The 27,334-nt window shown below is 41.5% G+C and overlaps 1 protein-coding gene across 4 annotated transcripts in view; it reads right to left on the bottom strand.

The window, feature by feature from the left end:
- Positions 1–796: 796 nt before the first annotated feature.
- ADCY6 (adenylate cyclase 6) overlaps positions 797–27,334 on the bottom strand; it is a 217,129-nt gene continuing 190,591 nt past the window's right edge. For all 4 annotated transcript variants that reach the window (XM_073663800.1, XM_073663797.1, XM_073663799.1 and 1 more), the window contains exons 19-23: positions 26,521–26,650; positions 25,053–25,316; positions 21,843–22,047; positions 21,354–21,478; positions 797–10,538 (exon numbers count right to left, since the gene is read on the bottom strand). In XM_073663800.1, the coding sequence (XP_073519901.1) occupies positions 10,410–10,538; positions 21,354–21,478; positions 21,843–22,047; positions 25,053–25,316; positions 26,521–26,650 (853 nt within the window). In that variant the 3' untranslated portion in view covers positions 797–10,409. The remainder of the gene's footprint in view (positions 10,539–21,353; positions 21,479–21,842; positions 22,048–25,052; positions 25,317–26,520; positions 26,651–27,334) is intronic.

The raw sequence follows: 27,334 nt of genomic DNA, 5'->3' as shown, positions 1-27,334 counted from the left end.
AAAAAAAAAAAAAATACAATTCCACAATTGCTTTTTGGGTTTTTCATTTACCATTTTCACTAAATTGTAAAACTTATCTGGCAATATGATTCTCCAGGTAAGTATGAGTACGCACATACCAAATATTTATAGTTTATTTTTTATTTAAGTGGTGAAAAAAAATTCCGAAATTTGTATGTAAAAAAGTTTTTGCTTTTGTCACCATTTTCTGACACTCATAACGTTTCCATTTTTTGAGATGAGAGCTTCAGCACTGCTATGTATAGCAAAAATTATGATCTCCTATGAATGCTGGTTAAGAGCCGGCGTTCACAGGACTATCGTAATGACAGGCAAGGGGGTCTTCAACAGACCCCCGGCTTTCATATCAACCCATCGGCGCCCAGCAATCATGTGACAAGGGCGTCAAAGGGCGGGATTTATGACACGCTTCTGGCCTGCACATGTTACATCCGGCAATCAGAGATTGACAGGGGGATTTAACTGGTTAACATATGTCATATGTCCTGAAAGAGTTAAAAAGAAAAACAACTACAATCAAAAGGCAAAATCATTAGAATTAAAGAAGGAATGAGTATTTTAAAGGAGATCTAATTCAACTTTGCGTAAAAGGCTTTGAGTAAAAATTCAATTATTAGCTTAAAGCACCACTCCAGCGTTTTTGTCTTTTTTTATTGGAGTGGAGTGGTTCCACTAATGTAAGTTCCTTGACCCTAGTAATGTACTTACCAGCTGCTATCTTCAGTTGTTCCCAGTGCTGCTTCAATCCCTCGGCACCATCTTGTGACCAGAATCCAGCGGTAAAGATCACAAGCTGTCAGTGTAAGTCTATGAGAGCCTCATTCTGCCTCATACACTTACATTGAGTAGTGACCTCCGACTCACCCAGAAGACTTATTGGAGCAGTGCCGAGAACAGATGAAGATGGCAACTTACATTAGTGGCACCACTCCGGCCCTGAAAAAAAAAGAATTGAAAAAACAACAAAACTGGAGTGGTGTTTTAAAGGTCTTGTTTCGCTATTTGTGCATCCTGAATTGTATATAGTAACTTTCAGTAGTAATAATGTAATAAACTGCTTGTGCTAGGTACAAAGGAATTCATCATTGTATGGTCCCCAAAGCCCAGAAAGATCCCATTGGAATCAAAGAGTCATTACAGGGCTTTGCAGAACATGCTGGTCAAAAGATTACTGCTGGAATTTATTTGTGCCTTGTGTCCATAAAGTCAACCCATAATGGCCGATTTCGACCTTGATTCTGGGCTACATTGTTTAATGCAAACTATTTTGAGAAATAAGCCATAGATTGTAGTTTAAAACATCACGTTTATTGCCAATCTAAGAGCAGATCATGATGGATCTAGGCAATATTCAGATGTTTGGGCAGTAGGCTTGACTGGACTATGTAACCTAACTGGACTTAAATACTATTCCAAGAAGTGTCCACATCCAACTACAGGTGGCTAATGCAGAAACAGGACGTCTTATTAAACTCTACACAGAATGCGCAATTCATTTAAAATAATTTAATACATTTACTGTAGAAAAATATTCTTCTGTGACTTAAAATAACTGTCGGTAACATTGGCTTTATGAGTAGGAAACATTCACAGCACTATTAACCATTAATTTCTCTGATCCACATGGCATTGGATTTGGAATGGGGAAGAACCTGCCTACATCAATATACAAGGGACGCCCTGCATGCCTTGTTATTTAAGGTTTAGAAAGAATATTCATTGCAGGTGAAGTGCCCCAATGTGTCATTTAACCCAACAGCTCCCAAACTATAAAATACCTGAAGCTGCGTGTCCTGAGATCTCTGAAAATTGCAAACATGTCATCCTGCCATCATGTCCAGTGCATATAACAGACTAGGCATATCATACCAAATGTAAAAGAACAGATCCAGAAGGATCTTTCTTAGTTTAATGCATGATTAGACCTTCCTGGTACCCATAGTCTGTATTTTGCAGTTCTTTACCATTAGAATTAAAGAAACTTCTGAGGAACCTTTACACCTGTAGTCAATAGGGTCCGTTACAGAATGCATCTTCCATATAACAGATCCAGAAGCCAAAATAGCAATGTGATTTTATCCTGAGGGCAGTAGCTTAGGATCTGGATGCCTCCAGCTGGAATACCGGACACTGGTGAAATGTCTTATTTTATAAGTGACGTAGAATTCTGAAGAATTCTACTACCTAGTGTAATATTTTAAACTGGCAAAATCAGAGCGTCATTTCAGAGTTGGCTTAAGTAGGAACATATGACCATACCAAATCAAATTAATTAAAGATGTTTTCCCACGAACAAAAGTTCATTTTAATCAATAGATCTTGGAATAATAATAAGTTCCACAATTTAATGTATTTAAATAAAATGTTCCTGTGCTGAGATAATCTTCTAAATGTGCAAGTGGGTAAATAGCTGGCTGAGTGATAGAAAGCAGAGGGTGGTTATCAATGGAGTAAGCTCAGGGTGTGTCAGGGTTACTAGCGGGGTGCCTCAAGGGTCGGTCTTGGGCCCTATATTATTTAATATATTTATTAATGATCTAGTGGAAGGGTTGCATAGTAAAATAGCAATATTTGCAGATGATACTAAACTTTGTAAAGTAGTTAATACAGATGAGGATAGGGCACAGCTACAGGAGGATTTAGATAAATTGGAGAGTTGGGCCAAAAAATGGCAAATGGGGTTCAATGCCGATAAATGTAAGGTCATGCACATGGGAAAGAAAAACAGCAGTCACCCATACATATTAAATGGGAAACCGTTGGGGAAATCTGACATGGAGAAGGACCTGGGCGTCTTGGTTAACAGCAAATTAAATTGGAGTGCCCAGTGTCAGGCAGCAGCTGCGAAGGCAAATAGAGTCATGGCATGCATCAGAAGAGGAATAGGGGCATATGATGAGAACATTGTTCTTCCTCTGTATAAAGCGCTGGTAAGGCCGCACTTAGAATATTGTGCACAGTTCTGGGCTCCGGTGCTCAGGAAAGACATATTGGAGCTAGAGAGGGTACAAAGGAGGGCGACTAAGGTAATAAAGGGAATGGAGGGACTAGAGTACCCAGAGAGGTTGTCAAAATTAGGCCTATTTACGTTGGAAAAGAGAAGGCTTAGGAGAGACCTCAAACATGTATAAATACATCAGGGGGCAGTACAGAGATCTCTCCCATGACCTGTTTATACCAAGGATGGTGACAAAGACGAGGGGGCACACTATGCGTCTGGAGGAAAGGAGGTTCCTGCACCAGCATAGAAGGGGATTCTTTACGGTCAGAGCCGTGAGACTCTGGAACTCTCTGGGAGAGGAAGTGGTGATGTCCAACTCACTTAATGAGTTCAAGAGAGGCCTGGACGCCTTTCTTGAGAACAATAAAATTACATCTTATGCTTAGTGATAGTTAATTAATCCAGGGATTTAATCTGACTGCCAGATTGGTGTCGGTAAGTGAATTTTTCCTCAATGATGTAAATTGGCCTATACCGCATGGTTTTTTTTTGCCTTCCCCTAAATCAAAAATGCGGAATAGCTGCAGTGCACAAGAAATAGGCTGAACTGGATGGACCCTTGTCTTTTTTCGGCCTTATAAACTATGTAACTATGCCCCTGCTGTGTTCTGTGTAATGGCTGTGTCTCACCATGCAGGAACATGGTCTGATCATACCACAGCTCCTGGGCAGGGGAGGAAGCAAAAGAGAGTACACAGATATTACAGCACGAGATCGCATCGGATTCTTTTTTTGAAGTAAAACATTTTTTAAAGACAGGCAGTGAAATGTTTTACCTCACAAAAAGAATCAGCTGTGATCCCATACTGTAATGTCTATATACTCTTTTGCTTCCTCCCCTGCCCAGATGATGTCAGACACAAACATTACACAGGGGCACATTTATAAGATTATCTCAGCGCAGGAACATTTTATTTAAACACACCCAATTGCGGAAATCATCATCATTCCAAGATCTATTGATTAAAATGAACTTTAGTCTGTGGGAAAACCCCTTTAATTTAACTATAATAAACTATAGAAATGTAAAAATACATTTTTGTAACTAACAGTAAAAAGGAAACTACTCCCTGTACATCCTCATGCAGATCTGAATTGTACCAATCTGGAATAGGGCACCCACATATATGGGCCCACACTGTACCTTTGCCTTCATATATGCTATTATTTATGCAGAGACATGAGGATATTTTTCCTATCAAAGCTGTGAAAAGAAGAAATAAAAAATCTGTTACATGTTAAAAAACAGAATATGGCACTGAAAGGTGAACGGGTGCATGAGACTCAGCAATACAAGCCCCAGGGATTACATGTCATACAAGTTTTGCTGTGTCCATAAAGTGAGGTTAAAATACTGTAAAATAGTATTTCGGATCAGTTGTTTTTTTGTTTTTTTTTTAACAGAAACCATGTCATCTTATCAGTACAATACATTGTTTGGGCAAGCATAGTTAAAATAAATGAAATTTTGCATCAGACATAATTTGAACTTAATCACAATATATAAACCAAAATTAGTAAAAGATTCTGGAACTCATGGGGGCAAAAACTAGATGTTCCTTCAAATTATAATTGAAAGACTACAACACTGCACTGTTGCGATATACTAAGCATTGATTCTATATTTTCTGTCAAATAGAGGAGGATAACATAGTACTCCTTGCTCCATCATCAATACTTCCCACCAAGACTTCCCTAACATAACAGATAACCATACTAAGCTTCCCAAAAGTGTGGAGATTAATCATGGTGACTATTGGTGGTCTCCTGGCTTCCTTCTGAGCACATACACACTGCACACATACACACATCAGTATTGCAAAAAGCCCAAATATACAAGTTACACATCTGCTTACAGTTTCATCTAATACATGTATATTTTTACTAAAATGGTTTCTATTGGGGGGAGTTGCTTGATGCTTTGGTGTCAATGCTGATCCTTACATGAATTTATTTTGAATTATTGAACAGAGTTGCTTTTTCTATATAGTCACCTGTTTTATTCGCTAGTACCTGTAACAACTGCATTTTACAAAAGCCATTTATAAATATATATATTTACATTCTATAAATCCCCATCTGATATAATTTAAACATATAGATTATATATTTAAATTATATTTTATAAATATATATGTAGTTCTAAAACACCTAGAAAATTAGTACAGTTAACATATTAAAATCCAAACTCCGAAGTACAGAAGCTGCACGTATTATCACCAACATCTCAACAGCGGACACGGATGTCAACAAAAAATGTCACTGCTGCCAATTGTAAAACGCCACAAATATTCATATGCACAGTAACTAAAAGGGTAACAAACAATTAAAACACACTTTTTTCAATATGGTCTCTTATCTAGAGAAAGGTCCGCAGTAGAATAATTCCCTTATATAAATTATGGCATATAGGGTTCAAAGTCCCATGATCATGACTGTGTAACCCAGCCTAGTGGTTAAGTCACATTAGGGCTCATGAATCAAAACTATCCTAGAAAAAAAACAGCTCAGTTTTTAGTTTCTAAACATCATTGGAAAAAGAATAGGCTCCGATTGGTTGCACTCGGCAGCAGGATCACCTATAACAGTTTTCATAAATGGACCCACTGAATGTTACATGGAGTCTGTCAGCATAGCTTGACAGGCCAAAAAAAGTACAGGTACTCGGCGCACCCTTGGTGTGGCCAAACATTTAAGTGCACCTTCCCACCTGCTTGTTTTCCTGCTTTTTCTGCCCTTTCCTGGCTCTTTAAAGCTGAGAAGGTGCACTTAAATGTTTGGCCACACCAAGGGTGCGCAGAGTACCTGTACTTGGAGGTTTGAGTGGTCATTCTTTGCTGACAAAGTCCCTTTTGAAAGGCTAAATAGGGACCCATAAAGAACACAGCAATTTATATTAAACCTGCTCAAATAATTCTAGGGCAGATTTAATGTGTCTCATTTAAGGTAAACCTGAAGTGTCAGAATACTAAAAACTGTGTCTATATGTATATATATGGCATCTAAAACATTCCTTAAAATAAATTAATCCCCTTTGTAAAATAAAAATTATATATACTTACCTCTTGCAGCATCGTCGTTCCAGCGATGCTGCGTCTCTCGGGGCTCACATGACATTGTTATGCCACACAAGCCCTGCAGCCAATCAACAGCTGCTATTGGGTTCTCAGTTCCGCTTGTCTGAGGTTTGTTCAAGTATACCCAAGAGCAGCTGCTGAGTGGCTGCAGGACTCACGTGGCATAACAATGTCTTGCAAACCCCGGGAGACACAGCATCACTGGGACGGCGCCGCTGCAGGAGATGAGAGTTTGTTATATTTATTTTACAAGGGGGAGTACTTTATTTAAAAATGGATTGTCCAGGTGGACATTGGACAACCCCTTTAATTTTATCTTTTACTGTTCGAGACATATCTCAAGGACATCTAGAAAAAACGATGCAGAGCTGCTCCTCAGAATACCTCTGTCCTGAAATCACGTGCTTAGCCAAATGAAGTTCTACTATAAAATACAAGACATATAATTTACTAGCTATAAATCTAAATAAGCCAGTGCCATCATATCTGCTAGGCCAGGACGGACATACCTACATAAGATGTAACCCACTGTCTGATTGCTTACAGCATGAAAAAGATACAAACACGCACAATTTTACATGGAATCAACTTCTACCTCTATTTTCTCTATAAATTAGGACAAAAAAACTTCTCAATCAGGGCTTCAAAGCAACCCTACAGACAAAACTGAAAATGTCACTATACAATGTATAATTAGCATACCTAGTGCCCACCTCATGAACGATACTGCTGACGTTTTTGGTCCCCATTTACACCCTCATGAGGAGGGCACCAGGTTTGCCGACTATATATTTGCCATTTAGTGGCAACTATTCAATTTTGATTTGCGAGGCATTTTAAAATCAAGTTGTCTGGTCAGATGTGACAGGGATCATACACTACTAATGTGCTTTGTAAATGTTACTGCCTTTTGAGATACAGCTTCCTCCCAGTTGAAGTTCTGTACAGTGTGTAGATGGCCACACTATAGTCTGCGGGGACCATAGAGGAGCACATGGAGAAGTATTAATCAGGGTGGGAAAGACACCACACACTCTGTAATGCAATGCAACATTAAAGGGTTATTCACTAACCATCGGAAAGGGAATAACTTGCCGATTCCTGAGCTTCTGATTTCTGGTAACCCCAGCAAACCCAAAATCGGGGTTCTTGAATCCTTACAAATTGACCCTGCAAAACCCATATTGAATGGAGCAATGGTGCACATGCTAGATCTCCGCTTCATTCATTGTCAATGGGACTGCAGAGGGACGAGCATGTGCACCTCTATCTGCGTATTTGACTTTGAATATTCCTGCCGAAGTGGAAAAAAGGGGTCACTGGTATAAAATCTGCACTTGCGGCTTTTGTTACAAATCTGCAGGAATCTATAGCAAAATCCGCAACACTAAAGCATTTAATTGTGTTTTTTTTTGTCTGTGACATGCTGTAGATTTAAAAATCTGCAACTCAGATCATTTCCACAAAAAAAAGGTCTGCAGCATGTGGATGACATTTGTTAAATTGTATCCAATTGCCTGCTAATGTAATTCATCATGGAATTTAACTGTACAAAAAAAACTGAAAAAAATGTATGACCAGTGTGGACTCTGCCCTATAGTATTCACCGCCTCACCCACACAATACTTATTCTCAGCCTTGCAACCTTAGAGAGCAAACTAAGCAACTGGCTTTACTGTATCATCATTAAATTGGATCCAAGCTAAACAATTCAGCTTAAAAGGGTTATCCACTACTTCGATAACTACTTCTTAAATGCTATAGTCTTCCCAGTAAAATAATTAAAAAGCTTATATTTGCCTGGCGCACTCTTAGCGATGTCGGCACCAAGCTTCCCGGTGCTCACGTGACATTATTATGGTCACACAAGCAATGCAGTCAATCAGAAGTTGTTCGTGGGCTCCTTTGCTCACATTTCCCTAAGTCGCATGTGACATCTGGCAGGAGGTGCGAGTGCTGCAGTATTAGTGTAGCTCTCATGTGACATAGCAATGTCATGTGAATGCAGGGAGACTGAGCGCCGCCATTACTAGAATGATGCCAGAGCGGAAGGAGTCTTTTTTAATTTTATTAGCGCTAGAAGGTGTTTACCAAGTAGTAGACAACACCTTTAAGAATATAAGAAACATCATAAAACTGACAAAAAGATAGAAGGTAGAACTTATAAGCACATTATGGGATGTGGCGATAACGTAGTAGTAGCTGGGAGACTGGCATTAATATTAAGTGTGTTTTCTAGATGAACAAGGCACTTCACTTGGTTTCCCACAAAGATGCTGGCTACAGCGAAGTCCTTCACATAATCAGAATGGATTCTCATGTAACATAGCTATTAACAGAGCGACCAGACAGGCGTAGTCACCACCTAGGCATGTTTGACAAAAGTTTGAGAGTCTTGAATAGAGACTTTACGACAGGCATTAATTAGCAAGCTATAGTTCTGCAACAGCCACAAAGCCCTAACTTTCCAAAAATAAAACGAATTGCATACATTTTCATAGCCGACCTCGGATTTGTACATGAACGGTGGTTGTGATGAAACCAGAGGTTACCTTTCATTGAAGACAAATGAACACAACTCTACAAAAGAGTTTACTACCACATCTTTTCCAAAATACTTTGTGTTGCTTAAAGAGTTCTCAGGAGAAATAGTAAAAAATACATGATAGCGCCAACACAAGCAGCCCAAGTGTATTTTTGTAACTTATTTCCTTCTTTGGCACCAGTCATGGAATTGCACTCCCTCGTGATATTCCATTTTAATATTTTGCTAAAAGGTGTCTGGGTTAGGCCCATTATTTAGGGATCAAGATTTTCACAAAACCCTTTGATTGCTGCTCTAAATGTTGTAAAACAGGCAGAAGAGAGCAAAGGTAGGTAACACCTAGACATAATATATTTGAGGCTCAACCATATATATATATATTTTTTTACAGTCTATCACTAGTTGAGACGCTTTTATAATGTAACCATTTAAATAAAATCTGTGCAGCTTATTGGTTCACAATTCTGTCATTGAAGAGGTTTGGATAACCCCCTACTCAATGTGCAGACTCACCTGCAGAGGGTATCTCTATAAGGTCTACCCTATGAATAACCGTCTGATGGTTGCAGAACAAGTACGGGGAACCAATTCTACAACATAAGGATTAAGGCGCTGGCTATCCTTGCAGCCTGAGGAATTCTTAAGCCAGCTAGTACCTAATATAGTCTGTGCTGCCCCAATGGATGAGGCATGTATCCCTTGTCTCCAATCCTAAGAATCTATAAATCTGCAGGCTGGAAGTGAATTTTGGCAAATGAGACAAAGACATGTTCACAGTGAAAAAAGACAAGTGCATTGTCAGATGTGGACACACAAGCACATAGTGTTCCTCACAATTCTGCTCATCTAATTCCACAGAATCAAAGGCAGTTGAGGAAATGGGTCAAAAAGGCAAAGACTGCTGATGTCTGCGGTCAGGATGTGGTTCCCCATGCAACTCTCCTTGGATGCTAGGGGATCTCAGAGAGTCTGTCGAAAACACTTCCTAGTTAGAACATAAAAGAAAAATGCGCTGAAGATGAACCTCGAGAGATCCATGTAGGACGATCCCCTGCTCCTGTTTGTCAGTCGCCATTAGCTGAAGGTGAGGAAGTGTAGAACATGAGCGATAAGGGGCATGATGTGGAATGGAAGGAAAGAGTTGAGCTGCAGAATTCTTGTTGCCCTTTTACGTCCCTGGAGTGGTAATGAGGATCGCATGGAGAACTGCCTCACTCCCACCTGCTGCTGGAGACCTGTCACTCGCTCACAAGAGAAAACATACAGCGCATAATAACGTACAAGGCAATGCCCTCGCTCCCTGCTGTGGCCCATACTTCTGGCTCTTTGGTCAGTTTTTAGAGAAGCTTTATATTTTACGTCTTTTGAAAGAAAAATATGATTCTTTTGCTGTGTTTATCCCAATAAAAGAAGAAAAAAAAAAGACAAAAAAACCCCATAATGTCTCGTTCACAATAAATAATTTGCAAGTACCGCCTGTGAGTATTTTGATTTCAAGTGCCAGGGTGAAAAGCGGCTTCTCTGGGCTTTCATTTTACAGGTGAGAGTCTCCTGGGCAGGGCAGCACGGACACCGTGTACAGTACCACACATACACTCCCTTGCCAAGCTCTCCATTTCAGGTGCAAGGCTTTGGCACCACTGAGCCCCCTTGCAACTGCACTGCTGCAGATGATGTAGGTAGCTTCCTTATTGTTCTGGGTACTCTGTGTGGGGACAATAAGAGGCTTACAATTCCTCCTATCCCCTTAAAGCACAGATTCCTGCTAACTGCTGGTTGAACCATCATTGAGGAAGTAGGTGGTCATTTCTCCTTTTCCTTTGACTTTAACAACTCCTCGAAACTCCAACTGATAACCTTTGGCTGCCAGTACCTGGTACAGATCAGTTGTCACCTAAAGGAAAAGAAACATTTTTATTTGCATTTATAAGATTAAAAGGTGTTGTTCACTACTGGACAACCTTAACTGCTGAAGTACTCCACATAAAACTAAAAACATACACAACCCTCCTGGGCCAGATCCGCTCCTCCACTGTTAGCGTTCTGTCTTCCAGCAGTCACTGATTGTCTCCGCTTAAAGAAAAGTGAAGGTTGTAGGCATCCACTCTGAAAGAATACTGAAAGGCTGCAGCTGTCATGTGAAATAAAGTAAGGCGAAAGACACACGTTGACATCGGAGGAGCGACGCCAGTCCAGGAGGTATGGGGCACTTTAGCCGTTAAGGTGTTGCCCAGTGGTCGCCAGCGCTAGTTGTAAAGAGTTCTCTTCAAAAGATAGTAAGATCAAACTAAAGTGCAATTAACAGAATATGACTTAAATACACACATTAGGCCAAAAATAACTATGAATACGTATATTTAAAGCAAGAAGCGGGTAACCCAGTAATATGACTAAGCCTAGGTATGAGCTGCAGATCAACCCCCAGTACATGTCCCAAAAAACTGTATTCATAGAATAACCAAAAAAGTGCTAAGATAGAAGTAAAAGTTTATCATCGCGTACAAAAGTGGAACAGACACTTAAAAACCACATAAACATGACAGATAGGTTCTCTTTAAAGTGTCAGCAGGATTTTGAAAAATAAAGAACACTTGTGGCCATATTGGCGCTGCAATACTAATTACAACGATACTGTTGGTGAAGAAATCCGTTTTATGGATTTTGTGTAATCAGGGTTTGACATTTTCTTATAATCATAGCTTCGAGCATTGGGGCAGGACTATGGGTAGGGTCTTCGGGTCTGCCACGGCCCTTCTGCTGCGCCTCCTGTCATTATCGTCCTCTTGGTTTAAATGTTGCACCGATGCCATCCTAGCCGTGACTGGCACTTGCGCACAATGATCTCCTAGCAGTCTTCAGGTCAAAGGCACCAGAGGCGGTGCATGCACAGGTTTAGATCTTGGCTCAATGATGAGCCGAAATCTCAATCTGCGCATGTGTCGCCACCGACCTCATTTAACTGAAGACCTTTGGGAGGTCAATTTGCATATGCGACACCAACATGCCATTTTCCTGAAGATTGTCAGGAGATCAATGTATGCAAGCCCCGCCTGCGGCTAGTATGGCTCCTGCACGAATTTTAATCCAGGAGGACGATAAAGATAACAGGAACAGCGGAGGGGCCGTGGTAGAGCAGAAGACCCTACCCACAGTCCCACCCCAATGCACGAGGCTATGATTATAAGAAAACACCAAACCCTGATTACACAAATCTACAAAACAAATTTCACCACAGGTATCATTTAAATCAGTATCACAGCACCAATATGGCCATGTTTGTACTTAGCAAAATCCTGCTGACAGGTTCCTTTTAAAATCAGATAAGACCAGAGGAAGAGGAAGAAAACATAAGTACTAGGAAGGTGGTAGCAAGAGAAGGAGGAAATAAATTAATTCTGAGTCATATACAAGAAACATACGCTTATAACAAAGTGATTCTATACCATATAGTACCAGTCAAAATCCACAACATTATTTACAGACTCTGGTATCAGGGTATTGAAAACATTGCTCCTGCCGCCCCACAATAAATCACGCGTATTAATGTGCTCCCTCAGAGTTTAAATGCGTCAAAATACCTGGATTGTGGGGCAGCAGGAGCAGGGCTTTGAATACACTATGTGGTATTTATAGTTGAAACCAGAAGATTCCATAAACTACATGTGCATGTTTTTCTCAGTATCTGACATGAAATCAGAATAAACCTTTCCCGTTTTATGTCAATTAGGATTACCATAATGTTTAATATTTGCCAAATGGCAGAATAATGAGACAGAGAGAGAGACAGAGAGAGAGACAGAGAGAGAGACAGAGAGAGAGACAGAGAGAGAGACAGAGAGAGAGACAGAGAGAGAGACAGAGAGAGAGACAGAGAGAGAGACAGAGAGAGAGACAGAGAGAGAGACAGAGAGAGAGACAGAGAGAGAGACAGAGAGAGAGACAGAGAGAGAGACAGAGAGAGTTAGTTTTAAGGCATTTTTATTACTTACTGCAAAGTCAAAAGTTTACATTCACTAAGATTATTATGCCTTTAAACAATTCTGGACTGCCCATATGATGAGGTCATGTGTTTGGAAGCTTCTGATAGGTTTTTTGGCAACATCTGAGTTAATTAGACACACACCAGTGGATGTATTCTAATGCACACCTGAAACACACTGCTTCTTTTTGTAGCATCATGGGAAAGTCTAAAGAAATCAGCCAAGATATCAGGAAGAGAATTGTGGACTTGCACAAGTCTGGCTCATCCTTGGGTTCAATTTCAAGATACCTGAAGGTGCCTCATTCATCTGTACAAACAATTATACACAAGTACAAACAAGATGGGAATGTCTAGCCATCATACCGCTCAGGAAGGAGACGGGTTCTGTGTCCCAGAGATGAATGCGCTTTGGTCCGAAATGTGCACATCAACCCCAGGACAAAAGCAAAAGACCTTGTGAATATGATGGCGGAATCTGGTAAGAGCGTGTCAATAACCACAGTGAAATGAGTACGGTATCAACATGGGATGAAAAGCCACTCTGCCAGGAAGAAGCCATTATTTCAAAAGAACAAAAAAAGACAGATTAATGTTGGTTCCTGTGTGCATTTGCAAAGACCTTAATTTTTGGAGACATTGTCCTGTGGTCTGATGAAACTAAAATTGAACTTTTTGGGCATAATGACCATCGTTACATTTGGAAGAAAAAGGGAGAAGAATGCAAGCCTAAGAACACCATCCCAACTGTGAAACACGGGGGTGGCATAATCATGTTGTGGGGTTGTTTTGCTGCAGGAGGGACTTCACAAAATAGATGGCATCATGAGAAAAGAAGATTATGTGGTAATACTGAAACAACATCTCAAGACATCAACCAGGAAGTTAAAGCATGGGCGGAAATGGGTCTTCCAAATGGACAATGACCTGAAGCATACTGCCAAAATGGTAACAAAATGGCTTAAGGGTAAGAAAGTCAATGTTTTGGAGTGGCCATCACAAAGCCCTGATCTCAATCCTATTGAAAATGTATGGGCAAATCTGAAAAAGGCAGGTGCGAGCAAGGCGACCTACAAACCTGGATCAGTTACACCAGTTTTGTCAGAAGGAATGGGCTCAAATTCCGACCACCTATTGTGAGAAGCTTGTGGAAGGATATCCCAAACGTTTGACCCAAGTCATTCAGTTTAAGGGCAATGGTACCAAATACTAATGAAATGTATGTAAATTTTTGACTTTGCAGTAAGTAATAAAAATTCTTTAAAACATTCTTTCATTATTCTAGCATTTGGCAAATATTAAAAATTATGGTAATCCTAATTGACCTAAAACGGGAAAAATAGAATTAGACTTACCGGTAATTAGGTTTCTAATAACCCACCACGACAGAACATAGGAGGATGTAACCCCACCCTAATAGGGACAGGAAATACGAAGAGGTTTAAATAGCCCCTCCCACATTCTCCCTCCAGTGTTATTACAAAGGACCACAATAGTATAGATGCTTCAAATTAATTTTTATTTCTACTGATCAAGCTGTCGTAGAGACAATAAGCGAGGGGGAGGGAATTACCCGTGCTGTCGTGGTGGGTTTTTAGAAACCGAATTACCGGTAAGTCTAATTCTATTTTCTCTAATAACCCCCCACGACAGCACACAGGAGGTATACCAAAGATATACTAGGGAGGGACAATAGCCTGAAGGACCTTCCTTCCGAAGGCTAAATCTCCAACAGACATTAGGTCTAGTCTGTAGTGTTTGGAGAAAGTATGAATTGAGGACCATGTGGCAGCTCTGCAAATCTGTTCGGAGGATGCGCTGGCCTTTTCAGCCCAGGAGACAGATATCGCCCTTGTAGAATGGGCCTTGAGCTTTGCAGGAGGCGGTAGATCCTGGATCTGGTAAGCCTCCGTAATGGCCCTTTTAATCCAGTTGGCTATTGTGGACTTTGCTGCTTTCTTTCCTCTGTTTGGACCTTGTGTATGGACAAATAGGTTCTGGTCTTTCCTTCCTTCTTCTGTTTCCTGAAGATAGTGCACTACTATTCTCCGAACGTCCAGAGTGTGGAATTCCATCTCTTTTTTTGTCTTTTGGGTTGTCACAAAAAGATGGCAGGATTATCTCCTGAGATCTGTGGAAATTTGAGACCACCTTAGGTAGAAATGAAGGGTCAAGTTGGAAAATTAGATGATCTTCCAGGATTCTCAGGTAGGGTTCGTTGACCAAAAGGGCCTGTAGTTCACACACTCTTCTGGCTGTAGTTATTGCCGCCAGGAAAGCCGTTTTCCAGGTCAGCCTGTCCAATCTTATGGTTGATAAGGGCTCAAAGGGTGGAAGGGTTAACCCTTTCAGAACAATGTTAAGGTCCCAGGGGGGAACCAGGTCTGTTACTCTAGGGTGGATGTGGGTGGCTGTCATAAATCTTCTCACCCACTGATGTTCCGCTAGTCTTTGATCGAAGTATGAACTTAACGCCGCTACCTGAACCTTAAGAATACTAGGTCTGAGACCTTTGTCCAGACCTTCTTGCAAAAAGTCTAGAATCTGAGCCACATCAGCCCTATGAGGGTCTGGGCGAGTGGGTGCACACCACCTTAAGAAGGTTTTCCAGATCTTATGGTAAATGGTGTTTGTTACAGGTTTCCTGCTCTTCTGGAGAGTTTTGATGACTTTCTCTGAGAGGCCTCTTGTTTTTAATATCAGGAATTCAGAAGCCAGGCAGTTAGGTGTAGTCTCTCAGGATCTGGATGGTAAATAGATCCCTGGAGAAGGAGATCCTTGATGGGGGAAGGATTAGAGGGCTCTCCACACTCAGATTGGTTAACGTTCCGAACCAACTTCTTTTTGGCCACCGAGGGGCCACTAGGATTACTCTGGTCCCTTCGGTCCTTATCTTCTGTAAGGGTTTTGAAAGGATAGGTAATGGGGGAAAGGCATACGCTAGTTTGAATTCCCATTTGTAAGCGAATGCGTCCACGTCCAGGCAAGGGCCGTTTGGATCCAGGGAGAAATATTGAGGTACTTTCGCGTTCTGGTGTCCGGCGAAGAGATCTACCTCTGGATAGCCCCATCTCTCGACTAACATCTGGAAGACGTCTGGGTTTAGGCTCCACTCTCCTTTATGAATCTTTGTTCCGCTTAAGAAGTCGGCCTGGATATTGACTGAACCTTTGATATGAAGAGCCGACAAGGATAGATGTTCTTCGGCCCAGGAGAATATTCTTGTTGAGATTGCTTTTAAGCTTTCGTATCCTGTGCCCCCTTGATGACGTAGGTGGCCTACCGTGGTGATATTGTCTGAAAATATCTGAATGTGAGATTTCTGGACCAGAGGCTCTGCTGCTCTGAGGACTTTCTCTACGGCTTTTAGTTCTCTGAAATTTGATGAGCGTTGGCTCACCTCTTTGGTCCATATACCCTGGAATAGCTCTTGGGAGACCATGGCTCCCCATCCCTTTTCGCTGGCATCCACCTTTATGGTTACTAGCGGATTCTGGATCCATCGTACTCCTCTGTTCAGATTTTTTTCGTTCAGCCACCAGAATAGAGAGGTCCTTACTAGTGGTGGTATAGGGATTCTCCTGTTCAGAGACCGTGGGGATCCGTCCCAATTCGTAACATGGCGTTTTTTAATGATACTGATCTTCTGCTCTTTAGGACATTGATTTTTGCTTTTATCATGTTTTTGTTTGGGCAGGAATGACATCTGGCTGTGGGAATCCAATAGTACTCCTACAAATGTTTTTGTCATTGAGGGAACCATATCTGATTTTTTCTGGTTCACTAACCAGCTCAGAGATGATAGGATCTGAGTGGTCAACTGTAGATGTTCTCTGAGTACTGGTACTGAGGGCCCGATTAATAACAGGTCGTCGAGGTATGGTACTATTGAAATGTTCTGACCCCTGGTATAAGCCATGACTTCTGCCATGACTTTTGTAAATATTCGCGGGGCTGATGAAATTCCAAATGGGAGAACATTGAATTGATAGTGGACTATTTGATCCCCCTGAGCCACTGCGAATCTTAGGAACCTCCTGTGAAGTGGATGTATGGGGATGTGGTAATATGCATCCTGGAGGTCGATTGTGGCCATGACATGTCCTATCAGGGGGACAGTTGACCTGATGGATTCCATTTTGAATCGTTGGTAGTGGATATACTGATTCAGTGGCCTAAGATTGATTATAACTGTGTGAGCCATTTGGTTTTTTTTATTAGGAAGAGTCTGGAATAATGTCCTGTGCCTATCTCTCTTGTAGGAACCAGGGATATCACCCCTGAGGACAATAGGTCTGTAAGACCGGATATCAGGGTGAACTGACGACTCAGAGGAGAGCGGTGTTAACCTTATCCTCTCTGGATGATCGGGGGAAAAATTTATTTTTACTCCGAACTCCACAACCCTCAGGACCCATGGGTCTGAGCAGATTTCTTTCCACTGAGGGAGAAAATTCGAGATGCGGCCCCCGACTGTCCTGACGTCATGGTTTGTTCGGACGTTGGTTTTGGGAGAGAAAAAGATTTTTGCCTCCTCTACCTTTTGGGTAGCTCCATCGTCCTGTTTTGCCTTTACCCCTATATTGAGGGGTCTGCTCGTGGGAGGGACGAAAAGGCCTCTTCCTCACATTCCACACAGGTTCCGGGAGGGCCTTCTTCTTGTCTGAGGCCTTCTCTAGAAGATCATCTAGGGCTGGCCCGAACATGTATTTCCCCTTAAAGGGGATGGAACACAACTTAATTTTTGATGCCACGTCTCCGTTCCAGGATTTCAACCATAGGGCCCTTCTTACAGCGTTTGATAGCCCAGATGCTCTTGTCGCCACTCTCACGGATTCTGCAGAGGCGTCTGCTAAAAACCCCCTAGATTTCTGTAGAAGCATTAGGGATGCCAAGATGTCTTCTCTGGGGGTGCCTGAAACTAGGTGTTCCTCCAGTTGATCTAGCCAACTAGCCATTGATCGAGCTATGCCCATAGAGACTGCGTTGGTGCTTAATAGTGTTGCCGAGGTCTCCCAGGATTTTCTGAGTAGTCCCTCCATTTTGCGTTCCAAGGGGTCTTTTAATTGAGAGGAATCTTCAAAGGGCTGTGTAGTTTTCTTTGCTACTCGTGCAATCTGGATATTCACTCTTGGGACTTCAGACCAGCATTCTGCCGTTTCATTGTCTACAGGAAATCTATCCCTTAACTCTGTAGGGGTATTTAATCTCTTTTCTGGGGACTCCCACTCCTCTAAGACTAAGTCCCTAATACTCTGGTGTGTAGGGAACACCAATTTTTTCCTGGAACGAAGCCCCCCAAACATCTGATCCTGTACTGTTTGGGGCACTTTTTCTTCCTCGACCTCCATAGTTCTCCTTACTGCCATGAGGAGTTCCTCCGAACTATCTGATGGAAAGTAATATCTCTCTCGTTGGGAGTTACCAGGGGCTGGACTTAGTTCACCTTCCTCTGGAAGATCTTCCGAGATATATATCTCCTCTTGAGAGTCTTCCTCCCCTCCCTCTGGCGGGCTAATCTTCCTCTTTTTCGCTGCTGAGGGAGTAGATGTAGAACCCTGACTAGGTGAGAGCGTAGGGAGAGTGACCGAGGCTAAGGAGGATTTGATCTTCTGACGTACAATTCCCTTTATCTCCTTCATTAAGGAAGGTTGTTCCTGCCTGAAATCTTCTCCGTACAGTCCTTGCATAGGGGCTTTCTATGGGAGGACGATAGTTTTTTTGTACAGATGGGACATCTGCGTGACGGTTTAACTTTTTCTCCAGATGCAGGTTCCTTGTCCCCCTACAAGAGAGGGGAGAAAGGAAGGGGAGCTATAATCACTATTTCCTGCATCTGGGAGGACTACCAGTGCCATACTTACTGGGACCGGACCAGCGCTGGGCTCTACAGATGCAGAGCGAGAAGCTTCAACAGACATGGTTTTGTCCGATCTGTAGATGTCTTCCTGTCCAGGGCTCCTTTTATGGGCGACCGGACCAGCGCCTCCCTCTGTTTAAAGGGCTCCTCCCCCAGTGTCCAGGTGAAGATTCCTGATCACCGGCGGCATTCCGCTCTTCTTCCCCCATAGCTTTTTTGATGCGGTTCACAGCGGAATGCAAACTGCCGGAAGTGACGTCATCATCCACCGCCCGGCGTCCGACGTCACTTCCGGCGCCGCGGCGTGCGCTCCACATCCTGGAGCCGGCATTGCCCGCGCATCCAGCGGGGGAGAGGAAGAGGAGATGGACCGGAGAGCTCAGAGAGGCCTCCGGTCAGAAGATCCTGCAGACCTTGCCCGAAATAAGGGACTGCAGGAGGGGGTCCCGAATCCAGAGGAGACGGGAGCAGCGCCCTGAGGAGGAGAGGTAAAGACCGCTCGATCCTCCGCTGCCCGGCTAGTAGCTTTCCCCCAGTGCCTGTCGCCAGCTCAGCAAACCGGGGATGACCTCTTTTCATCCCTAATAGGGACAGGAAATAACGCTGGAGGGAGGATGTGGGAGGGGCTATTTAAACCTCTTTGTATTTCCTGTCCCTATTAGGGTGGGGTTACATCCTCCTGTGTGCTGTCATGGGGGGTTATTAGAGAAAGTTTATTCTGATTTCATGTCAGATACTGAGAAAAACACGCATATGTTTTTTTATATAGTGTATGTAAACTTCAGGTTTCAACTGTATATATACAATCCTGCTCATAGTTATTGGCACCCATGAAGTTTAAGTACATAATATAGAATATCTCCTGAAAAAAATGAATCAAGTGAAACAGTTTTTTTGTCTAGAGCCCTCGTGTTAAATACAAAAGAGCAAATGATAAACAATAATTTAAAACAAAAAACAATGGGAGGGAAAAATAGAAAAACCTAAAGCCTGCTGTGTCACTGGTATTGGCATCCTTTAAATTAATTTAGTATGGAAACACATTTTGATTCGCCTGTGGTAAATCACAAAAGAGATTCACCTGTGACTAATTGTCGGTGCCCATGTGACATGAATTAGCCAATGAATGAGGACTTCAGTGTTTTAAAAAGCCACATGGTAGGCCCTGTTGTCACAATGGTGAAGACATAGGAGCTGTCTGATGACTTCAGAAATGCTATTATTAGCAAACACAAGACTTCCAAAGGCTATAAAGTCATTTCCAAAGACCTTGGTATCCTAGTTTCAACAGTGCGCAATATTATCAAGAAGTTTGCCAAGCATGGAAAAGTCAAGAACCTCCCTGGACATGGGGAAAAGCGGAAAATTGACGAGAGAGGTTTTCAAAGGTTGGTGCGAATGATGGAAAAAACACCACGTCAAACAGCCAAAGACCTGAAGGCTAACCTAGAACAGTCTGGGGTCATGGTTTCAACAAGTACCATATGCCGCACACTAAACCAAGCAGAGCTTTATGGGCGAAGGCCAAGGAAGAAACCATTGCTGAAGAAAAGACATAAAAAGCAGCGACTGATCTTTGCCAAAGAGTACCTTAATAAACCACAATCCTTCTGGGAAAATTAAACAAAAATAGAGCTTTTTTTGGCAATGCAAAACAACAGTTTGTTTACAGACGGCGCAACAAAGCTTGTAAGGAAAAGAACACCTTACCAAAAGTTAAGCATGGTGGAGGATCCATACAGCATGTAGGGTTGCTTTGCTGCCTCTGGTACTGGAGGCCTTGACAGTATCACAGGAATCATGAAATCAGAGAATAATTAAGAGATTGTAGAGCAAAAAGTCCTAACCAGTGTAAGATAACTTGGTTTGAGTCGAAGATCATGGGTCCTCCAGCAAGACAATGACGCAAAACCCACATCCAAAAGTACACAGGAATGGTTGAAAAAGAAGAAATTGAATGTTTTAAACTGGCCATCAATGAGTCCTGACTTTAATCCCATTGAAAATCTTTGGGGTGAGCTGAAATCTGCCATTGGGAAAAAGAACCCTGCAAACATTCAAGAGCTTGAACGAACTGCAAAGGAAGAGTGGGAGAAAATTCCAGCTAAGAAGTGCAAGAAGCTTATAGATGACTACAAGAAATGTTTGGAGGCTGTCAGCAATGCCAAAGGGTGTGCAACCAAGTATTAATTAGGGGTGCCTTTATTGCTGAGCATGCTGTTTATTGTTTCTTCTTTGAAATTGCAACATGGAAGTTGAAAAACAATGTTTTATTGTTATATTACTTTGGACCGCTAATTAAAAAATCCTAAGGATATAACTTTGGTACATTTCCATTTATTTCTGAAGATATTAAACAGTCTATGAAAAAAATGAAGGGGTGCCAATAATGGTGAGCAGGACTGTATGCTTGGGAAACTTTGTATGGGACAATGAATATTAATGTGTTTATACTCTAGCCATTGCTTTGGTTATTCTGTGAATACAATTATATCTATGCGACTCCACTTTTGAACTAAAGGAAGTAGCTGACTTATCATGACTATCCTAATCCACATCAGGTCTCATGGAGAACCTTCCTATTTCCATTATCTCTTAGAAACCCTTCTGACTCTTTTGTTCCTATGGATGTGGAGTGTGGCACAATCTGGTTTGCCTTATCAATTTTCCCGGAAGTGTCAGAATGACCAGAATGGTTATTTCTCCACAATAGTCTGTAAACTCATACATTATTAGGAAGTGCAGTCACATGGTGACATCAATGATGGTGGAAGCAGATAGTGTCTACTCTACTTCGGATGAGTGCTTGCAATAGTCACTTCAAGGTTCATCCTGGTGCTCAAAAGTCGCCTACAATATAAAATACTAACCTGTATGCGGTCTGGTACTCCAGTGCTGTCCATTCGACTTGCTACATTCACAGTGTTTCCCCAAATATCATATTGGGGTTTACGAGCTCCAATAACACCAGCAACCACAGGGCCAATGTTAAGTCCTGCAGAAGAAACACAAAAAAATAATTAAGATCTAGATATTGGCCTCACAGGATATTAAAGTGGTAGAAAGTTACATAAGACAGGAAACAATGTCCATTACACACTTCAATATTAATGCCACCTTGATAATGATGGAACAAGGCACTTGGCATGTGTTACGTACAGCACGATTATTTATCTTAACGAATATTATCAAGACAACTCAGCAGCCGTGAATGCTATACATTTCATGATGGAAACATACATTATTCCTTGTGTTCCTAAGGTGGGAGAATGAAAGCTGAATTTATGGGAGTCAAGGCAAGGTAAATGGAGCACATTATATTATGAAGGAAAACCATGCTCCGATATTGTAACACTCACCGATCTTCATCTGGAAGTTATTGAAGGAATGCTCATTGATATACTTCATCTGCTCCATCAGCTTCATTGCGTAGTCGGCCAAAGCGGTAATGTGTGATTTGCCTTCTTTGTCGTAAGTTGTATCATTTAGCCCTGAAGCCGCCATGTAGGTGCTACCAATGGTTTTGATTTTCTCTAACTGCTTGAACTTTTCTTCACTTATGATCTGTTGAAAAGATTAGAGAGGTTACCAATATCTAGACGTTTATTTAGCGATTACCTCGTCCTCAGCTTTCCAACACATGGGAAATAAAACATACTTATTTCAAGGAATAAAATGTGGAAAAAAAACATCTAGAATAAAGGATCAATGTGTTCTTAGACTTTCTACACAACTCAGAAAGAAAAAAACATTTTCGTCACTATGTATTAACATAAATTAATATGTAAAAATGTATTAACATCTAATATTTTAGTAAATGTGTTTTTACCCCTTTATCTTAAAACAAATGTGATTATAAATTGGAATAATATCCCAATCTTCCAGCTGGTTTATTTACCAGAATTTATGTAAGTAGAACGTTCAAGGGTCTTCGGCAACATTTTTCTGTCCATGGACTGGTCTGGACACTCATTTTAATGAAATGTAGAGGGGATCATTTCCTTCTGATCAGGATATTTTTAGTGGAGTGAGAAATGATTTCCTCACATAATAGATGTGAATTCACTGTAAAGGTTACCGTACACCTTCAATAACTGTAGGAGGATTCTTCCCAACTCTCCTATGCACATATTTGCCTGACCAAGGGTGCATGTGTTTTTTAATGGGGTGAGTGGAATAAATCACTGTCAGAGGAATCTAATTTCCTTTGCGAACAAAGGCTTGGACATGTTGAATGCCAACATGCTCAGTCTCCCTCTGACACCTGCCCATGCTAAAAAACAGGAGCAGGAGTCGACCTTACAAAATATAATGTACTTTTTAAATCAATTAAATTAATTCACTGCAATTCATCTTAAAATATGTAATGACCATTGCACACAATCTTAAATGGCTAGTAAGACATGCAATATAATGGAACAATGAACAGGGTGTAAAAAACTTGTAATGAGAAGACTGTAGTGCACCGCTATTTCTCTCCACAGGATGTGACCATGCTGAAAGAAACTGAACAGCATTCAATCGTCCCTGTGATCTATTTAACAATCCCCAGGACCCCTAATGTCAATTTTTGGTTTGATTTAGGGCAAAATCGATCAAAAGCAGCTTGAAGCTTATGGAACATGCCAATCAAAAAATCATTTGTAGCACACATACAAAATACAGTACAGACCAAAAGTTTGGACACACCTTCTCATTTAAAGATTTTTCTGTATTTTCATGACTATGAAAATTGTACATTCACACTGAAGGCATCAAAACTATGAATTAACACATGTGGAATTATATACTTAACAAAAAAGTGTGAAACAACTGAAAATGTCTTATATTCTAGGTTCTTCAAAGTAGCCACCTTTTGCTTTGATGACGGCTTTGCACACTCTTGGCATTCTCTTGATGAGCTTCAAGAGGTAGTCACTGGAAATGGTCTTCCAACAATCTTGAAGGAGTTCCCAGAGATGCTTAGCACTTGTTGGCCCTTTTGCCTTCGCTCTGCGGTCCAGCTCACCCCAAACCATCTCGATTGGGTTCAGGTCTGGTGACTGTGGAGGCCAGGTCATCTGGCGTAGCACCCCATCACTCTCCTTCTTGGTCAAATAGCCCTTACACAGCCTGGAGGTGTGTTTGGGGTCATTGTCCTGTTGAAAAATAAATGATGGTCCAATTAAACGCAAACCGGATGGAATAGCATGCCGCTGCAAGATGCTGTGGTAGCCATGCTGGTTCAGTATGCCTTCAATTTTGAATAAATCCCCAACAGTGTCACCAGCAAAGCACCCCAACACCATCACACCTCCTCCTCCATGCTTCACGGTGGGAACCAGGCATGTAGAGTCCATCCGTTCACCTTTTCTGCGTCGCACAAAGACACGGTGGTTGGAACCAAAGATCTCAAATTTGGACTCATCAGACCAAAGTACAGATTTCCACTGGTCTAATGTCCATTCCTTGTGTTCTTTAGCCCAAGCAAGTCTCTTCTGCTTGTTGCCTGTCCTTAGCAGTGGTTTCCTAGCAGCTATTTTACCATGAAGGCCTGCTGCACAAAGTCTCCTCTTAACAGTTATTGAAGAGATGTGTCTGCTGCTTGAACTCTGTGTGGGATTGACCTGGTCTCTAATCTGAGCTGCTGCTAATCTGCGATTTCTGAGGCTCGTGACTCAGATAAACTTATCCTCAGAAGCAGAGGTGACTCTTGGTCTTGCTTTCCTGGGGCAGTCCTCATGTGAGCCAGTTTCTTTGTAGCGCTTGATGGTTTTTTTTACTGCACTTGGGGACACTTTCCAAGTTTTCCCAATTTTTCGCACTGACTGACCTTCATTTCTTAAAGTAATGATGGCCACTCGTTTTTCTTTACTTAGCTGCTTTTTTCTTGCCATAATACAAATTCTAACAGTCTATTCAGTAGGACTATCAGCTGTGTATCCACCTGACTTCTGCACAACACAACTGATGGTCCCAACCCCATTTATAAGGCAAGAAATCCCACTTATTAAACCTGACAGGGCACACCTGTGAAGTGAAAACCATTTCCGGTGACTACCTCTTGAAGCTCATCAAGAGAATGCCAAGAGTGTGCAAAGCAGTCATCAAAGCAAAAGGTGGCTACTTTGAAGAACCTAGAATATAAGACATATTTTCAGTTGTTTCACACTTTTTTGTTAAGTATATAATCCCACATGTGTTAATTCATAGTTTTGATGCCTTCAGTGTGAATGTACAATTTTCATAGTCATGAAAATACAGAAAAATCTTTAAATGAGAAGGTGTGTCCAAACTTTTGGTCTGTACTGTATGTGCTACTACATCTTCAAGCAAATGCTCTTATTCTGACAGGCTGTCAAAATAACAGCACAGATTAAATCAGAACTGACGCAATCACGTACACATCTTTACACCTTTCAGGATCCATGACTTGGGGACAGCTTCCCTTTCTAATAAGCAAATAGAGGCTGTTTTTATTCTGTAATGTAGGTGAAAGTGTTAAAAACATCAAGTATTAGACATGAGGGCAGGATTACAATTAGATGTTTTTTTTTTTTACTAACACTGCATGTAATATTTGTCATCACCTCATCAAAATCAGCAATAATCTCATTGAGAAGACGCAGACACTCCACTCCTTCATTATTGGCCTCAAGTTCAACGTAGAATTCCGAGAAATTACTGATCGATGCAAACATTACAGCCACACATTCACAGGACTGATAGTACAGTTCATCATTCCTATGTTCCCGGGCCAGAAAATGAGCGGCAACATCTTTAGGAAGGATATTGTGCAGGAGACGCCTGTTGTATGCTTGCAGCTCTTCCATATCCTCCTTTTCTCCAGTTGCCTACATGGACATAAAATCAGGGAATATAAGACCTCGTACAAATCCTGGTTTTAAAGCCATCATACATCGGTATAGAAATGAAAACTGGATATGCCTATCACAATGACAGAAGAATAGTAAGTAGTGCCTTAGATATTCACTAAGCCAAGATCTGTAAAACTGCAACATAACTAATATTAGGTACTTCTCATGTGTTTTGGTCAAACTACATTAGCATTACTCATTACTTGCCCCTTGAAACCCCTGTTGCTCCAGCACTTCCACTTTGGTGGTTCTCATTGGTACCAGAGCTGAAGACATCCTACCGATCAGTAACCTGACTGCGTGTATGGCATGTGTTCACTGAGGCCAGTGATTGGCTGACTGATTAACAATATGTCGTCATATTCAATATCTACTGGCACCAACTGAGTGCAAGCGCTGGAGGATTCAAGGTGCTAGTACAGCTTATTTCTTCATTTTATAATATTAAAGAGGTTGTCAACTACTTTTACATGTCATCAATGTCTGATCAGCCAGGGTCTGACACCAGGCACCTCTGCAGATCAGCTGTTATCTGTATCAGCGGCCGCCGGCAGAAGTACTTGCCGAGCTGCTCAGTCTTCTGGTAGTGGCCGCTGCAGGGTACTACACATCCGCCTCGTATTGATTTGAATAGGAGGCGGATGTGCAGTACCAAGCCCCGGCCACTACAAGTAGACGGAGCAGCTCAGCAAGTACTTCCGGCCGGTGGCCGCCGCCGCCAACAGCTGATTGGCGTGGGGTTCCAGGTGTAAAACCCCGGATGATCAGACATTGATGACCTATCCTACGGATAGGTCATCGATGTAAAACAGTGGACAACCTCTTTAACGACTTTTTGCCCACTTTATTAAAAAACAAAGCAAAAAATACAATAAAACAGACCTAAAAATAAGTGTATCTGACTTATGACATTATTTAACTAGACGCTTCCATAACTCTGAATGTAGCATAGTGTAAAAGTTATCTTAGCCATGCTGAATGGTTGCTAGTTTACAGGGAGAGCCACAATGCCACACTTAACAAAACAGCTTTCAAGCAGCCTTTTAAGTGTTAAAATAGTTGAATTTAGAGCCACTAGCTCAGTATCGATATGGCATCGATGCAATACCCTAAATCAAAGTGGTCTTAAATAGTTTTTTTTTTTTTTTTTAGCTTATAAGCAATAGTATAGTATTTGTACCTGTAGTTTCCATAAGAAATCTAGACGAGCCGTAGATTCTACTTGTTGAGCATGGAGATACAGAGCCAAAACGAAGACCGTCAGTATGACTGGAGTTACATACTTCAGATGTATCTTATCCTCCACAAGACTACAAAAAAAGTAGCAAGCAGGAGAATTTCATTACAATAAAACCGCAAACTGTACACTTGGATAATAAATGTGGGTGGACAGTAACCTGTAATGTTAAGGCCCCCATAGACATTAGATAAAAGTTGGCAGTAGCCACAGATTTCAGAGGGATCTTCCAATCAGCTAAGTGTATAGGGGCCTCCTGACTCTCCCCAACAAGTGATTTTGGGAAAGAAGGATCCAGATGTTGGAATTTCAATTTATGACCCTTTTGTTCTCGCTGGACATAAAACGCTTTTGGAGGAGTCTGGCAGCTCCTCTCTCAGAGAACACAGGCGCTCTCAGCTGATCTCCACTATAGTAGATTCAGACTCAAATTTAAAGGCGAGGTGACAAGACTCCGCCGAACATCCCACTATCTTACCTCACTACAGAAGGAATTAAACGTACGGCAAACCAGAAATGGAAAATCCCGAATTTAAATCCCTTTAAAAGGTGGATTTACAATTGTCAATTATTGCAAATTTTCTTTCTGCTATTTTGTAAAACTGTAATGCAATTTTACTGTAGTCGAAACAAAAATACCCACAAAAATGGCACGTATGGATCCATGCTAAAGGGGTTGTCTAGTACTATTAATAATGTGGCAATCTATTTTTATGGTGAAAAGAAGCTTCTTTGTAATTACCTTATGTTGCCATTA

Source organism: Phyllobates terribilis, unplaced genomic scaffold, assembly GCF_046119375.1.
Source record: "Phyllobates terribilis strain yellow unplaced genomic scaffold, ASM4611937v1 Scaffold_2__4_contigs__length_985480577, whole genome shotgun sequence".
Taxonomy (NCBI): domain Eukaryota; kingdom Metazoa; phylum Chordata; class Amphibia; order Anura; family Dendrobatidae; genus Phyllobates; species Phyllobates terribilis.
The sequence above is the reverse complement of the archived record's forward strand: the minus strand, read 5'-3'. Positions and strand labels throughout refer to the sequence as shown.